Source organism: Chinchilla lanigera, unplaced genomic scaffold (assembly GCF_000276665.1).
Source record: "Chinchilla lanigera isolate Chin_1 unplaced genomic scaffold, ChiLan1.0 scaffold00131, whole genome shotgun sequence".
Lineage (NCBI taxonomy): Eukaryota > Metazoa > Chordata > Mammalia > Rodentia > Chinchillidae > Chinchilla > Chinchilla lanigera.
In genome coordinates this window covers 864,165-881,966 of record NW_004955532.1, presented here as the reverse complement: position 1 = coordinate 881,966, position 17,802 = coordinate 864,165, and the positions used below count along the sequence as shown (strand labels likewise).

Below are 17,802 nucleotides of genomic sequence, written 5' to 3'. Positions count from 1 at the left end.
TGGTGCTTGTCTGTGTCCTGTGTGTGGAGGAAGATAGACCTGCTCTTCACACCTTTATATGAGGGCAGAGGGAATCGGAAGGCAGAGTGTTTAGGTGCTATTGCTCCCGAGTGTGTTCATGTTTATGGATAACTCATGCATTTGGGAATGAAAAGTGACTTCTCCCCTCTTCTAAACTATAACATTTATGTACTTAGAGGATTCTCATTAATGTACAAAATACAAGCTCTAAATGCTTGTATTTTTCAAAGAAAGCCATAGTGCATGCCTATAATCCCAACTACTCTGGAAGTTGAGGGAGGAGGATTGCAAATTTGGGCCAGCCTGAACAGTTTAGTGAGACTGTCTAAAACAAACACCACAACAAAGCAAAAACATAACAACAACAACAAAAAACCCACTTCAATGGAAGACTTTTTATATTTTTGAGACAGGGTCTCACTGTGTAGTGCAGGCTGGCCTTCAACTCCTTTATATAGCTCAGGGTGGCCTGAACTTTCGCCGTCCTCCTGTCTCAGTCTCCCAAGTGCAGCGATTCCAGGCATGCACCACCACACCCAGCTGAGGAGAGTTGTTTTTTTTTTTCTTATGGTCTTTTTGAGACAGGGTCTCTCTGTGCAGTTCAGGCTGACTGTAAGCTCACTTTGTAGCCCAGGCTGGCCTTGAACTCACAACAATCCTCCTGCCTCAGCCTCCCAAGTGCTGGGATTATAGGCGTGCACCACCACGCCCAAGATTTTTCAAAAAATGATTTATATGCTCATTTGGGACTCCCAGGCTCCAGCGCTTGCAAGTATCTTTTCTCTCGGTAGCCATGCTTGCATTGTTTCTGTTTTTTAAACGTTGATTCTTTTGTGCCTTCTTTCTCTCCCTATAATAATGTGTTAATACTTAAGAGTTTATAGTAGGGTGCTCTTTTTAGTTTGCATTAGTAAACTTGCTCTGTGTGCCCAGGAAAGAGAGAGGTTAGATTAAGTGACCATTGCTTTGATGCTATACTGTGCTGCTGTTAAGAGATTTCCTGCAGGCCCAAGGTGGGCTGGGACTACTTACGCATCCTGTCAGTAAACTCTAAATCCACCTGGTGCTAAGCCCTGGGCTGGAAGCTGAGATTTAGAGGTTAGTTTGACAGAATGTCTGTCTTCCAGGAGTTCGTGACAAAAACCAGTAGGTGTGCCCAGAACGTTTTCATTATGAATTTATAGAGGGGGCAGTGGGTACACAGAGAGAGGCTGTGAAATTGTTCCTATTTTGGGCACAAGGAGGATTTTGGATGGGAATAAGGGAAAGGTAGAAGAGGCAAAGCAAGAGAAATATTAATGATAAAACTAACTTCTTTTTTGAAATACAAGGAAAGATAACTAGGGCCTAGGAGTATAGCTTAGTGGTACAGCACATGCCTAGTGTATGTAAGGGCCTGGGTTTTGACTCTAGCACTGTTACTGGGTTTGGGGTGCTGGGGTCTCCTTTTGGAGGTGATTTCTAGATTCTTTCTGTCCTGAGCAAATAATTGGTCAAGGCAAGCACAAATAGTAGCAAAGTTTTACTGGAGTTAGCAAAAGAAAAAGGTTCTGCAGAGCGAGTTTGGGCCTAGAACTCTTGGTGATCCTCCTGCTTTAGCTCCTGAGTGCTGAGATTGCAGCATGTGCCACCACCCCTAACCGCAGCTGCTCCCTTTATGGCACTGGGAAGTAAAACCGGGGGAAGACAGCTCCCGGACCTCCTCCCACAGGCCCTTATCCGAATAGCACATCCACAGGTGTGTGTGTTGCCCCGTGACCCAGGCGTGGGTCTCCTAACCCAGTCACATTGACAGTCGAGCTAAAGCATCATACCTTCTTACCCACATATGTATTAGTATACATCAGTATGGCCTCATGCATTGTTATGAATTATAATCTTTTACTGTTATGACCTGTCTTATTGAGTATAGGCTTTTCCCCCACTTCTGGTACTGGGAATTGAACCCAGGGCCTTTACACTGTGCTACATACCCAGCCCTTTATTTTTTATTTTGAGACAGGGTCTCACTAAGTTGCCGAGTTACCCAGGCTGTGGTCAAACTTTTGATCCTCCTAGTTCAGCCTTCCAGAGTGCTGGGCTTATAGGTGTGTTGCTGTACGTGGACTTTTTGGTTTTGTTTTGTTTTTTCTTGCTCAGGTCGCGGTCCAAAGTGCATCAGCTTGGCTAGGTCTCTGTTCCATGTGCTCATTTAGGACCCAGGTTCTTTATTTTTTATTTTTTTTTATTTTAAAGAATAAAAGAAGGATAACATAATAATAGGGGGGACTTAGCAAATTACAGACAAAATGGTAGGAAATTATCAATGGTTATCATTTTACATATTATTATCTACAAAATAGTTTCTCAGGAAAACAGACAAATAATAGTGAGTTAGAGACAAAAGAGGTAGGAGATTATCAAGAGTTGTTGTGCTATACTTTGATATCTTCAAAGAGGCTTCTAAAGAAAATAAATAGAGCTATACATGAGTGACCTATTGAAAAATCATTAACTATTCTCAATGGTTGTTGTAGGAAACACATAATAATAAACATACATTATGAAATAGGATAGGAACATTACAAACTTAACACAGTTATGGATAGATTAGTAGGAAAATATCAATGGCTGCTGTAATACGTGGTGGTATCTTCAAAATGGTTTCTCAGGAAGACAGAGATATGCAAGAAGGATGTAATAAGTAGTTACAGCCTAAGGGTTGTCAAAAATAGCATATTACCTCCTCACCAGTGACTCCTTTCACTGAGGTATGATGGCTGGAAGGAAGGCCAGGATTGAAAAGAAGGACTGAGAGACTTGCACCTGTGACTAGCAACAGGCTGTTTTCTTGTTCCTCCGTAGTCATGATTACCCAGGACTCCTCGATGGAGATGACGGTCTGGCCAGAGGGAGAAGGCAGACCATGCCCCAAGCCCTCTCATTCCTGTTGGACTAACTGGTAGCATGGGTCTGAGCTCGGGGGCCTCCACCTCAGAGGGCAGACTGATCTCCAGTGGTTTCCTTTGCATGCAGGGCATGGCCCATGGGGCCTCTTAGGGCAGTTCCTCTTGAGATGGCCTGGCTTTTAACAGTGGTAGCAGATGAATGCAGTTGTCGAGTTCTTCTTGGAGCCCCGAGGACCCAGGTTCTTTAATCCCTTAGATCGTCTCAACTGGAATTTCAAGGAAGAGAACTATACCCTAAGATACCTATTGTGTATAATGAGATAACCTCTCCCTACTTTACAGGAATGGAGCTGGCTTTATTCCCACCTTGAGGAAATTGAGGGAATACTTACTCCAATTATTTTTAGGTTTAATTCTCTCAGAACATCCTGTCTGGGAAAGGCTCTGGAGTATTAGTCTCCTGATGGGTCCTATGCATCTGTTTGAAAGAAGAGGGAAGAGATTGGAAGATCCCATTGGGAGGGTTTTTAGGGACCAGCCTGGAATTGGCAACATTACTTCTACCCATACCCTATTGGCTAGAACTCAGTTACCGGGTTTTTGTTTTTGTTTTTCTTCTGTACTGAGGATTGAACCCAGGGCCTTTGCACCGAGCTACATCCCCAACCCTTCTTTATTTTAAGACAGGGTCTCACTAAGTTGCTGTGCTGACTAGGTTTGACTTGAACTTGTGATCCTCCTGTTTCAGCCTCCCAGAGTATTGGGATTATTTATAGGTGTATGCCACCTCTCTTGGCTAGAGCAGACTTTTATGTCTCCTTCACTCTGCTCCCTAATTCTACCTTTTCTTTGTTAGGTGAGTGTCTTTATTTTGCTCTTGTGGCTGCCTTGATGTCCTGAATCAATTAAAAATGTCTACTTTGCATTGTCTTTTTTTTTTTTTTGGTCTTTTTGAGACAGGGTCTTGCTATGCAGTTCAGGCTGGCCTTGAGCTCACTTTGTAGCCCGTGCTAGTCTTGAACTTGCAATGATCCTCCTGCCTCAGCCTCCCAAATGCTGGGATTCATTGTCATTTTGACTTTGGGGAAGAGCCAGATAGCTCATGGTGCTAGATCTGGTGAATAAAATGGATGAAGACACACTGTGATGTTTTTATGAGCCCACCTTTCCTTTGGCTAGCGTGCAGCAGCAGCACTTACTGTTTTTGGTTCACCTCATAAAAGCACTCATGAAAGAGGACTTCCAGAGCTGGTTCAGGAAGTGGCAAGAATGATGGGATAAGTGTGTTCAAAGCAAGGATGAGCACACTAAGGGGATTCATGGCAATGTGTCTCTTTACTGTAATAATTTTTTTATTTAAATACTAATTTTTGATCAGCTGTTGTATTTATGGTAACCTGATATCACATCTTTTGTTTTTTCCCCTTAGAAGGTAAGTTTCACATTTCTGCTCTTGGTAAAATACAGTGTTCTACCACATAATAGGTCAAATAGTGAATTAATTCATTCAGACACTACTTGTGTCATAAATTAGAGGGTTCTGGCTACTCTTGGTGGTTTTAGTCCAACAAGGTAGGAAGACAGAGCATCTTGGGAACACTTACAAAATGGCACGGGCATTGGGCCCTCCTCTATTAATTTGAGAACTGCTGTGTGTTCCAGAGCTTTATCCTGCAGTTTGTGGTTTGTTACTGAGTTTTGAAGTCTGTTTAGACAAGCAGTGAGCAAATGTGCTATGACTATGTCTGGTTTGGTTTGTCTTGGGTTCCTGGCTAACTCTTTCTCCTGGGAAGACTGTAGAAACCAGTATTTCTCTTCCCCAAAGCAGGTTACAGACACTAATCTTTGCCAGCTTTCTCTGACCTAGATGGTCAGAAAGGGTCCTGTCCCATACCTGGGGGAAGAAACGTTGCACAGAGCAGCCAAGAAAACCCAAGCAGCCTTGCTGGGTTTCCCCACTGCTAAGGTTTAAGCATTGAGGGCCTGATCCCCAGTGCAGCAGTGTTCGGAAGTGGGGTCTGGAGACCATAAACTAACTGATCATGAACTGGCCCATTGATAAGTGCACTGCCGCATGCCTGTTAGGAGGTTGGCCCAAGTGGGCATGAGTAGGTCACTGGGGTGTGCCTTTAAAAAGTCCGTCTAATCTACGGCCCTTTCCTCTCTCCCTGTTCCTTCTCTGATGTCTGGCTGCTGTGAGCTGAGCCACTTTCCCCCACCATGCCATTTCTGCCTTGGAGGCAGCTAACCCTACTGAACCCTGAAATGGTAAGCCAAAGTAAACATTTTCTCTTGTGTATGTCAGAAATTTGGTCCCAGCAACAAAAAGCTGACTAATATACCCTCCCAGTCTCTTGACATGAGCTATGCAGTGAAGTCTCCCTAAACACCTAAAAGGACAGGGTTCAGAGAACTTCCAGGAAGCTGAACACATGGAGATTCCTGGGGGGTGGCTTGTCCAGGCGAAAAGGGCCTCATTTGGTGATAGAGAGGGCGAGGAGACAGGAGCTTTATGAAGTCAGGGCTTCCAGGCTGCCCTGTCCTACTCTGCCAGCTTTCTTCTTACTCTCATCTGGAGTTCGGAGTCAGTGATAATTAAGAGTGAAGTAGGACTAGCACTGTAACTGTGTGCTACTCAGAAATACAGCACATAGGAGAAATGACCAAAATAATTCATGTGGTTGCCCTTGGGGAGCAGAAGGTGGGAGGAAGGAGAGACAGGTTAGACAACTTCTGTGCTTTGTTACTGTGTTTCGTGGCTGTAAGTCTTGCAGTCTATTCACATTTTAAATTTGACATGTATTAATTTGATTTCAAATAAGATTTATAGGAATTAGGATTATAGTATGCTGTACTTGAGCAATTTTCAAAACTTTTTCATAACAGTGTACTATATTTTGAAATATATCTTGAGTGTCTTTCCATGTTACTATAGGTTTATTACGTCCATTCTAATGGCTGCAAGAGAGCTTTGTACTCTAGCTGTACCAATATTTCTTTTCCTTTTTTTTTTTTTGTGGTGCTAGGGATTGAGCCCAGGGCCTTGCATGTTAGGCAGACACTCTGCTATTGAGCTACATTCTAGATTATTTTATTTTTCTACTCAATTTTTTTGTTTCCCTTTTGTTGTTATTGTTTTTTAGTTTTGTTTTATTTGTCTAGAGACAGGTTCTCACTATGTAGTTCAGACTGGCCTTGGCCCGAAACTTGTGGCAATCCTCCTGCCTTAGCCTTCTGAGTGCTTGGATTATAGGCTTTTTTTTTCCAGACCTTTTCTTGTATGTCCTTTCTTTTGCATTAAGTGATTGTGATGTGTATATATACATACTATATACATATATTGCATAAATATGTATGTGGTGTATATATATATCTATGGGTGTATAAGTGCTTTTTGTTTAGAACATATTTCTAGAAGTGGAAATGTTCCTGAGTTAAAGGCAGTTTATACTAAAAAATGTTGACAGAGTCAGCTGGGCACAGTGGTATACTTCTGTGATCTCAGCTACTATGGAGGCTGAGTCAGGAGGGTCACAAGTTTGAGGCCAGTGTGGGCCATATAGTGATTTCGTGAGACACTGTCTCAAAATAAACAAAAAGGCCAGGTATGGTAGCAAACACCTGTAATCCCAGCACTTGAGAAACGGGGGCAAGAGGATCTTGGCAAGTCGGAGGTTAGCCTGGGCTGCACAGTGAGTTCAAGGCCACCCTGAACTACACAGCGTAACTCAGAGGTAACTCAGTGGTACAGCACTTACCTGGTTTGCAGGAGGCCCTGAGTGGAATCCCCAGTCCTGCCCCCACACCTGCTATTTTTGACAGAGACTTCCAAATCATCTTAAATGTTAAGACCAGAGTGGTGACTATGCAGAATTGGCAGTGGAAAGACAGGTTTGGAGGCTGCTGCAAGTCACCTGCAGGAAATGACGTGCTTCACTCTAACCACGGAGAGTGGTGCCTGGTGGGCTGATCCAGGAGAGGGAGTGGGAGGGAGAACAGATGGGTTGTTAATGCAGTCCGTCTGAGTAGTGAAAGAGAGGAGGGAGTCAAGGATGACTCGGGTATCGGTGACATCAGTTAGTTACCTTGTGAGATAAAGCCTGCCAGCCATAGCAGGACCAGACGACCTCATAGGTACTTTATAACACTGACATTTTACAATTTTAGAATTTATGACAGCATCCTTTTTTTTTTTGGTACCGGCAATCGAACTCAGGACCTTGTGCTTACTAGGCAGACGCTTGTGCCGCTGAGCTATATCCCCGGCCCAGCATCCTTATTTATAGATTGAAGATGTCCATTTTAAATTTTTTTTTTTTTCTTTTTGAGACAGGGTCTCTCTATGCAGTTTAAGCCAGCCTTGAGCTCACTTTGTAGGCTGATCTCGAACTTGCAACGATCCTCCTGCCTCAGCCTCCCTAATGCTGGGATTACAGATATGCACCATCACGAATTTTTTTTAATTATAAGGATACCTTTTGATTGACATTTGTAGAGCAAACATTGAGACAGTCTGTTAGTAAATTGTGTAGATTTTTACCTCATCTTGACTCTGTTATCTTCCTGTTCATAACCCACACATCTAACTTAAATCAGTTACTTTCTCCACTAACTGTAGCCAGTGGGCTTTATAAAGTCCAGTCAGGCCAGGAGTGGTGGCACATGCCCGTAATCCCAACACACGGGAGGCTGAGGCAGGAGGATCTTTGTGAGATTGAGACTGGCCTGGGCTACAAAGTGAGTGCAAGGCCAGCCTGAACTGCGTAGTGAGACCCTGTCTCAAAAAGACAAAAAAAGAAAAAAAAAAAAAAGTCCAGTCTACCAAGAGGAAGGGAATAAGGGTATGATACAAGAAAAATATAACCCCCAACCTGTTGGATGTCAGATGTGTCAAGTTTGTCTCACAAGTTTGAGGAACGAAGTTGTGAACCAAAGAAGGAAGTTAGGATAATGTTATAGGAACCAGGGAGAAAAATACCTCCTGGGTTTCCAGGAGAGGTCTCAAGTGGGTAATGGCTGACACCTTGTCAAAGGTAATTATATAGCAAAATCACAATGGGAGTACCATGTGAATCAAACTACTTGTCACCTAGAGGGTTATAAGTATAGTTGCTTAGCTAATATTGATCCAATAGACAAACAAGTCATATAGCAAGGGTATATGCAAAGATCAAAGGAATACTTGGAAAGGGATGGGAGTTGTATCAGTCAGTGTTTTGGTAGAGAAACAGATACAACACAGGATACAGAAATGTATAAGAAATTACGATTGCCTTATAATTCAGTCCTTACAATTCACTGCACTCACTGCAGTGTCCCATGTGAGTTTGTATCAGGAAATGATGGCTCTGTGATGGAAGCCAAGGAGTAGGCACTGCAAGCCAGGAGATGAGGTTCAAAGTCAGCATTTGAAGGCAAAGACTGGAGCTCTTCAGAAGAACAGAAGCAGACCTGTCCTTCCCTTTCCCCCTGTGTACCGTCCAGGTGACGAGCCACCCTCGGGTGTGGACTTGCTGAGCTGATTTAGTTAAGCTCCTCTTAATTGAACTTCTCAAGTTGACACAACCACTCAGCCATCAGGGAAATATTGATCCAGGTGTTCTGGTCACCCACTTATGCATCTGATACCCGTCTGGGCCCACTGGACCAGGTGGTGCTAATCACAGTGTAACTCAAGTTACTGTTTATCTTGAAGGCCTGGCTGTTGCAGGCTTCAGATTTGCCTCTGACTACAATTCTGATGTCTTTGTCTTTTTGTACTGATTTCCTTGAGGCCCCAGTCGCTCTCTGACTGCATATTAATTCTATCTAATTTAGCTGTCAACGATAGTAGGAGGGAGAGGGAGGTATAAAGGAGGGTGATGGGGGGATAGATATGATCAAAATATGTTATATGCATGTATGAAAATACCATGGTGAAGCCCAGTATTTTGAAACGTTAATAAATACTAATAAAGTATATATAAAAAATAAAGTGAGGCATAGTGGTGCAGGCATGTAATCTCAGCACTCAGGAGGCTGAGGCAGTGAGGATCATCGCAGCAAGTTCAAGGCCAGCCTGGGCTACTTAGTGAGACCTTGTGTCCGACCACCCCAAAACATAAAAAAACCCCAGTCTGTAATGACTCCCCTTGCCCCCTTTCTTTCATATGGTTACAGAAGTGCTGTGTTTACTACTGACACATTCATACCGAACGTTTCCAACTCATTCCGCCCAATTTTACCTTGTTAGCATGTTCTAGCCTCACACCCTGTTTTCTGGAGTCTCCCATCTGACTGGGACTAAGCAGGGAGCCTGCAGATGGGGAATCCACGAAGTAAGAAGATAGGCATTCTGTGTGGGTAGACTTTCCTGCCACTCACTGGTTTTAGAATAAGAGGGTTATTTCCCCTCCCCCAAATTAAGACTTCCTCTCCCATCAGTCCTGGTTGCCAGACTGCAGACTTCTGGCTTTGCATTCATATCCAACAAAAGGAGTATTTTGAATCTTTGGTGCTGTCCATCCCGCTCAGCTGGAAGAGTTAGGAAATTCAGAGGAACAGCTAGTGCAGCGTTTTCCAGTGCTGCTGTGCACAGATTGGCTTCCAAAATGGTCCTTTCTCATTCCTCCACCCTGAATGAATCTTGAACTCTTTCTGATATTGCTCACACTCATGAAATAGCATACACCTTTCATTTCCCAAAGTCACAGGCTTATTCTCCTTCTAGCCCCAGCCATGCTTGGACCTTACTTCCTCTAGGCTCAGGACCAACCCCCACCGCTCTCTACCTGTCCCTCTCTGTCCCGGTCACTCTGTACCTGCCTGTTTTGTAGTACATCCTACCATTATGCTTTTTGTTGTTTACTACTCTGCTGAACCCTAGAAGATCTTTGTGGGTAAGGGACCATACCCTTTTTTTTTTTTTTTTTTTTTGGTGCCTGCTGCTCTCCCCTTTTGCTCTTGCTGCTTTTGCTGTCTTCTGCTACCATGCACTGTCAGCCCTCTGCCATGCTGCCCTGCTGTGGAGCCAGCTGATTATGGTCTGAAACCTTTGCAAACTGAGCTAAATAAGCCTTTCCTTCTTTATCTTTGTGTGTCGGGTATTTTATCCCAGCAACGAGAGAAAATTAAGACTCCCAGTTAAGATTATCAGCCAGATGGACATGTTTAGTCCTGTTGCAATACATGATGGGTATATTGAATTATAATAATACTAATGTATAATTAAATATAAATAAACTGACATTAATACTTAAATGATCATATAAATTAGAATTAAGTATTTATAAGTACTCACATGGGTACTTTTTGAATGAGAGGTGAACTGTGTATGTACACAGATGAACTCAAGAAGAAGAAACAGAATTATTATTATTTTGAGATGGGCTTGCTGTGTAGTCCAGGCTGGTCTTGAAGTCAATATTCACTCCATATTGTAAGCTTGGCTGGCCTCAAATTTGTGGTTATCCTCCTGCCTCAGCCTCCAGAGTGCTGGGATTGACTACAGGTGTGCACCACCACACCCAGCCAGATGAACCTGAGATTTATTCCCAAATGACCAATCGGAGTACAGACACAATGCAAAATAATATGCACACTTGATAACAAGTAGACATGGTTGTGTCTGATATGAATATTTATAATTCAGTACATCATGTGTTGTAACGGATAAACTTAATGCACTCTTGTGAAATAAAGAAATATTTTTTGATTTTGGTGCCTGCAATTTTTCATCACTTTTGTGTGGAGCATGTTTTTAGCTGTCACTTTTGTTGCCACTCCTGTCTCCTAGTCTTCACTTAGCATTTAATTGAATGGGAACTTGGGGAAGCCCAGCCTGTAGGAGGTCGTGGCTTATCAAAAACCGGGTCAAATAACCCTAAATTATTGCAGGATGATGAGGCCTACAGTCTCCCAAGTGAGTGGACGACGAAGGCTTAAATAAATGCAGACAAAAGCATTGATTTTAGGGCACGAGGAGGGACTAATTCTGTTACAGCTTCAGTATTCTCTGAGTTAGCTAAAGACTGCTCTGGGCAGCCCATATTTGGTTTTCAAACAAAGGAGGAGGATACTCAAGAAAACCCGAGAATCTCACAGTACCTTGGGAGAATTTTCCCCGTAGTAAATTATGTCAATCAGGAGAACTATGTTATCTCCTGGAAGGCCTTCACAGCAGGAGTGAGATGCCTGCAGCTGCAGTCTCCTTGTAGTTAACTGGGGCGGCAGACAAGGTGCCTAAGCTTCAGAAAACTCACGAATGAACACGGAAAGCCAATTGGTTAATATTAAATCCTGCTCAGGGCCACTCTGTATTGGTCCCCAACAGTGGCTTGGGTGAGGAACTCATGAGGTGAAATCACTGACAGCTGTGCTGCCAGTGAGCTCTGAGCAAGCTGCATGGACAAGAAGTGCTCATTTAAGGAGGTCTCTGTTGCTGGGCGTGAGAGACTGGGGCCGAATTTTACTACAGGAAACAGTTGCAAGAAATTCAGGCCAGAATTCGGGGTACAGAGCATTGTGATGATGTTCCAGGAGATGACATGTCTGTATTTGAATGAATGTGGATTTTTGTACATGAATAAATGTAGTTTTGTGCATGGATAAATGAATAAATGCAGATTGTGGTATGTGAAAAAAATAAGACATCCCCTGAAAATAAGCCGCCTAGCTTCTTTTGGAGCAAAAATTAGTATAAAACCTGGTCTTATTTGGGGGGAAATATGGTGTGTTAGTTATATGGTCAGATTCCTGAAGGTCAGATTAGTCTTTGTGTGAGCAAATGAATGTAAAATGCTAGACCGACAAAAGATAAGGCGCAGTGAGGTGGACCTTGTTCTAACCACCTTCACATGAACCAGTGCAAACTACAGCAAGGCAAATGGAGCTTTTATTTTCAGCTTTGATTACTGTATGTCTCCTTTAATCAGCATGCAGTTCTACAGAAAAAGTGAAGGAAAAAAAAACATTCTTTCCCCTTCTGATCCACAAAGAAAGCAGAATGAATTTGTTTGGTGAAATAGATTCTTTTCTTTTTAAAAATTGTGAGCCAGTCGTGAGCCCTCTAGTATGCTGCTAGGTCTTATCCCCAAGTGTGTTGCCCCACATTCTTCTGGGGCTTTTCCTGACTCCTTGAATGGTCCTCCCTTGGTGAGTATTTTCTGTCACTTTTGTTTCCAGCCATCGCAGAGATTTACACTCCTCCCCTAAGGGCGACTCCATCTGTGCGGAGGTACTTTATCACCCCCGGCCTGTGGGGGGCTGGCGTCCTGCCGCTTACTGATGGCAGCCCTTCCTGGAAAGCCCTTTGTTGCTTTTAATCCTTCTTAGGGGCCTGCCTTGACATCTGCTTCGCATTCTGCCTTTGACATTTACAGCATTACACTGTGTACACGAGGCCCTCCTTTAATACGCTGCTGTCATCTACACTGTGTACAGCCGGTACTGCCAGCCTGCTCTCATCCCAGCTTTGTGTGTGTCTGCTATTTATTTGTGAGCCTTTTTAGTGACTTACAAGCCTTTTCAACAGCTGTGGAATCTTGTGACTTCCTATGACATTTATAATGAAGATTCTGTTATCTTTTTTTTTCTTTTTTCTTTCTTTTTTTTTTTTTTTTTTTGTGACAGGGTCTTGCTATGTAGTTCAGGCTGATCTTGAACTCACCATGTAGCCCAGCCTGGCCTGCCTCAGCCTCTCTCGTACTGGGATTACAGGTGTGTGCGACCACGCCCATCACATTCGAATTTAAAATGAGACACCTTTGAAATGTTTTCAATTTCTCCAGCATGTTCTCTCTGTCTCTGTGTCTTTTTCTGTTTATGTATCGAGAAAGATCTGTGATACAAACTAAGGACAACTATATATGTAAGGAATAAATCTCGCAAGGATGAGACCACCTGGCGTTGGCCATGTCTTCCTCAGCAAAATGGTTGGTGGACTTTATAGGAGATCTGCCGGGAACTGACCTGTGACTGGGCTGATGATCAGGTGGGAAGCACTAGATGGTCCCTCCCACCTGTGCATGACTAAAGTCTGGTTTTGCTCTCCCGGAGAAGAGCAGTGCCCGCTCTCACTGGGCGGTCTCCTAGGACTTGGCCCAGCCGGGGAGGGGCTTCCGAAGCAGGGACTGCTTCCAGCTTTCCGTCCCGTGCAGCACTCCACTCATTATTCCTCTCTTGTCCATGAGAAAAAGCAGGTGTGGCCTGGGCCGCCGCTTTGACCTCAGCTCACCAGCTTTATCTTCCTGTGATCTGGACAGAGATTCTCTGAGCCAGGGCCACCCAGAGCCCAAAGGCAGAGTGGCCATTCCTTTACTGTTGAACTCGCCTGTTTACAAAATCCAGCTTCAACTTGAGTGAGAAGACCCAAGTTTTGAGTTCAGTTCCCAGGCCGCACCTGGCCTCCTCCGCTCAAGACTTCTTTCTGTGCCAACACCCGGAAGCTCAACTGGTGAAGAGAGGGTTGCACAGGAGATACCGGTGCCTCCTGGCGGGTGCTGGAGCTCTGTCCGCAGAGGACTCAGGTCTCTGGCAGCCTCCGTCTGTGACAGGTCGGGAGAGGCAGGAGAGCGCACCCTCTGGTGGCCGCTGGGACTCAGCGCGGCACGTGTCCCCTGCTGGTCTTCCTGCGGCTCTTGCCTTTAGTCCCCACTGCATGTTCTCACACGTGCGGGGCCCCAGGTTACCCTTGGCAGAGGCTGGGGCCGGGCTGGGGGGACTCGGGCTCGACCCCTGACTCGCAGGACTTGTGCCACAGTCCTTTTTTTTTTTTTTTTTTTTTTTTTGTTTTGTTTTGTTTTGTTTTTTCTCTGGTACCAGGAACCGAACTCACGACCTTGCGCTTGCCAGGCAGGCGCTTTTTGCCGCTGAGCTAAATCCCCAGCCCCCACAGTCCTTTTTGTCTCCACATAATTGTTAGAAAGGTCCCTGCCTTCCTTCATTATTTTAGTAGTTTTTTGGTCAGTCTTCCCTAGGGGTTTTGTTAATCTTTTCAAAGACCTGACTTGTAGTTTTATGTTGCTTCTCTGTTTTGTTGACACTTTGATCTTTATTGTTTCCTCTTTTTTCCTAGCTTTCATTTTATTTTGCTCTTTTTATTCAATTAGTGGATATTTTGAGATAATTCTTTTTAAATGTAAGCACTTACAGCTGTCAATTTTCCTCTTAACATTACTTTTGGTGCACCCCCTATATTTCCATATATTGTAGGTTTGGTATTTTCCAGTCCCCCTGTGAATCACACTTATAGATAGAAATTCATACAGTTTTGATGAGTTGTGGGTTGTGACATTTTAAAATGATTTTTCCAGCATTTTAAATGTTATGGACTGAGAGAGGCTACCTGGCATTACAGTGTTTTCATTGACTATATTTTTTAAAAATTTTTTTCAAGTCTGCTTGGTTATTTTTAATCATATATTCTTTGCTTTATGCTTCTGAGTCTTTTTTTTTTTTTTTTTTTTTTTTTTTTTCTGGTATCAGGAATCAAACTCACGACCTCGCTCTTGTCAGGCAGGTGCTGTGCCGCTGAGCTAAATCCCTAGCCCCCTCTGATTCCTTTTATACTACTATTTTAAACATACTGTCAAACATCCATTTTTAAACTTTTTTTTTTTATTTTTTGAGACAGAGTCTTCCTCTGTAATTTTGAGACAGGGTCTTCCTCTGTAATTCAGGCTGGCCTTAAACTCACTATGTAGCCCAGGCTGGCCTCGAACTCTTAACATACTGTTAAACATACTATTTTGTAATAGTTCTGTAATTTTTTTGTTTTAGTTCTGTTATCTTGATGCTTAACTCTTCACATATTCTGTGATAGCACCCTTGTTTCATTGTGTTTCCTAGTTCACATTTTGTAGTCCTATTCTTTGGTTCCTTGATTATGGAACTCGCATAAGCGGAAGCACGAGCGGGTGTGGTGTGCACTCGACCTGTCTACCTGAGTGACAGAAACCCGCGTTTCGGAGGGTTCAGGGACAGTCCCTTCAGTCACCCTCCAGCCTGCATGCCAGCTCCGTGCAGTCAGGGGCCTTTGCTCTGTCTCCTGAAGCCTCCCAAATTATAAAACAAAAGTGGCGCATTGGGGGCAACCCCCGAAACACTTGCTGGCCAGACTTTATTGTCTTGTTTTCCTGGTAGGTGGATTAATTTTGCGTAGCCCATTTTTTCATTGAGAAGGAAGTGAGAGACTGTTGTAAAGTACAGTATATCAGTAACGGCTGTGCTTGTCTTTTGAATTATTGTGTTTGTTTTAGTCACATGACTTTGAGTCTGTGCTATAAGAGAAGGTAATTATAGTCTTACGGTAAATGATGCTTGTCTTTTGGGCCAGTTTTTATTCGAGGCCTCATGTTTTTTTGTTTGGCTCTCTAAGCCATCGTCAACTTGTTTTTCACAAATTCTGAAATTTCTCTTTTTTCAAGAATGGGAAGGGTTATTTTGTGTGTGTGTGTTTTTTTCTCTCTTTTGTTTTGTTTTTTGGTGTGCTGGGGATGAAAAACCCAGGGTGTCATGAATGCTAGGCAAGTCCAGCTGTAGTTTCAACCTTACATACATTTTCTAAAAATAAAAATACTCAGGTTAAGCTTTGAAGATGATAAACAAAAACTGTATACAAGCTAGATATGGTGACCCAGTTATGCAGCAGGCTGAGGCAGGAGGATTGAAGGTTGAGGGCCAACTTGGGCAACTTAACAAGACTGTCTGAAAAAAAGTGGCTAGGGATCTAGCTCGGTGGTAGAGTCTTGCTTAGCACTGAAAAAAGATCTGATTTATATATTGATCCTCTGAGAGAAAACCTGCCATGTCTGTGGGAAGTATAACTTAATGATTCTTTTCTTTCTTTCTTTTTTTCGTTTTTTTGGTTTTTTTTTGAGACAGGGTGTTGCTGTGCAGTTCAGGCTGGCCTTGAGCTCACTTAGTAGCCTAGGCTGGTCTCGGACTCCCAATAATCCTCCTGCCTCAACCTCCCGAGTGCTGGGATTACAGGCATGCGCTACCACACCTGGCTGTTTTTTTTTTCTTTCTTTCTTTTTTTTTTTTTTGATACAGGGTCTCACTATGTAGCCCAGGCTGGCCTCAAACTCGTGATCCTTCTTTCTCAGTTTCCTGAGTGCTGGGATTACAGGACTGAGTCACCATGCCCAGTTTATTTTCAATTTTAGTGTAATACTCATTAAGTTACTTTAAAACTGAATTTAGATGTTAGTATTGAACAACTCTGAAGGTTATCTTTAAAGACTATTAAAGGAAAATTTCACTACTTGATATCATAGTACTACCAGTAAATTTGAGAACTTTATTGTTTGTTTGTACACAAGGTTTCACTATGTAGTGCATGCTGGCCTTGAATTTGGAGCAGTCCTCCTGCCTCAGCCTCTCAAGTGCTGGGATTACAGGCGTGTGCCATCTTGCCTGGCTTATTATTTATTTGGAAGGATACAAATCAGATGGAACAAGGATATGATCAAAAGTGAAACTGTCAGCTAGGTGTGGTGGTGCACACCTGTAACTGTAGCACTCTGGGAGGCTTAGGCAGGAGCATCTAAATTTGAGTCAGACCTGAGCATCTTAATGACTTAGCAAGACACTCTCAAAATAAAAATATTTAAAAAGGGCTGCAGATGTAGCTCAGTGTGAAGGCCCTGGATTCGGTGCCCAGTACTGGAAGGAAAACAGTAAAATTACCACTTTAAGTACCTTGAAATTGTGGGTCTGTGGCACTGTACTTGGCTTATTAGAAAGAGCTTTTTTTCAGAGTCAGTCTTTTTCTTTTCTTTCCTTTCCTTTTCTCTTTCCCTTTCCCTTTCCTGTTCCCATTTCCTTCCGTACTGGGAATTGAACCCAGGAACTTCTCACTAAGCTGCATCACCAGCTGTTTTTTCAGTACTGAGACAGGGTCTCAGTTGCCCAGACTGGGCTCAAACTTGGGATCTTCCTGCCTCAGCCTGCTAGAGTGCTAGGAATGTATCCTGGCTTCAAAAAGATAATTTTATTTTCTGTGTTGTCTTTTTATTATCATGTGTGGTTGAATATGGAAGAGTATGAACCAACCCTCAACTTCATTTTATTTTATTTCTCTTCTCAACTTAATTTTCAGGGAGTTAGTTCTGTTGTTAAAGATGTTTACAAAACAGGAGGCTAAGAGTGGGGCATCTAATTTATTGATAACTAAATTCTGCTGCTTTGTTTTTTTTTTCAGCTCCGGCTCCAAGCAGATTTAATAGACGAGTATCAGGTATGTGTTTTCTTTATACACACCACTAAAATGGTATTTTATGGTACTTTACATTCCGGAATACCTTAGGTGAAAATAGTTACCTTGCCGGGTGTGGTGGCGCACACCTGTAACCCCAGCACTTGGGAGGCTGAGACAGGAGGATCATTGTGAGTTCGAGGCCAGCCTGGGCTACAAAGTGAGCTCAAGGTCAGCCTGAACTCATAGTGAGACCCTGTCTCAAAAAGGCAAAATAAATAAGTAAACAAACAAACTTATCTCTTAAGTAAAAATAAAGCAAGAATAAGATGTTATGCCAGACGTTAAATTACTTGCATTTCCTTTATTTTTTGTTTAAGTTCTAAGCATGTGTGTCTATATTTTTACATTTCCATATTAGTGTGGTATGTCTCTTTGTATTTGTTATTAATATTTTTCCATGTTTATAAGTTTATACGACATCTGAAAACTGTTTTTTCAAGTATTGTTGCTGGTATTCTGAATTAGCTACCATTACATTTGCTCATCTATCTTTTTTTCTTGGTCTTTCAGAGACAAGGTCTTGCTATGCAGTTCAGGCTGGCCTTGAGCTCACTTTGTAGTGAACTTGCAATGATCCTCCTGCCTCAGCCTCCCAAGTGCTGGGATTACAGGCCTGTGCCACCATGTCTGGCTTTACCTATCTTTTTGTCTTTT

At 43.0% G+C, this 17,802-nt stretch overlaps 1 protein-coding gene across 1 annotated transcript in view; it reads left to right on the top strand.

The window, feature by feature from the left end:
• The window catches only part of Prkar2a (protein kinase, cAMP-dependent, regulatory, type II, alpha), a 69,376-nt gene that overhangs the window by 14,521 nt on the left and 37,053 nt on the right, over nucleotides 1-17,802 (top strand). The window contains exon 4 of the mRNA XM_005410362.2: nucleotides 17,092-17,127. Within this exon, the coding sequence (XP_005410419.1) occupies nucleotides 17,092-17,127 (36 nt within the window). The remainder of the gene's footprint in view (nucleotides 1-17,091; nucleotides 17,128-17,802) is intronic.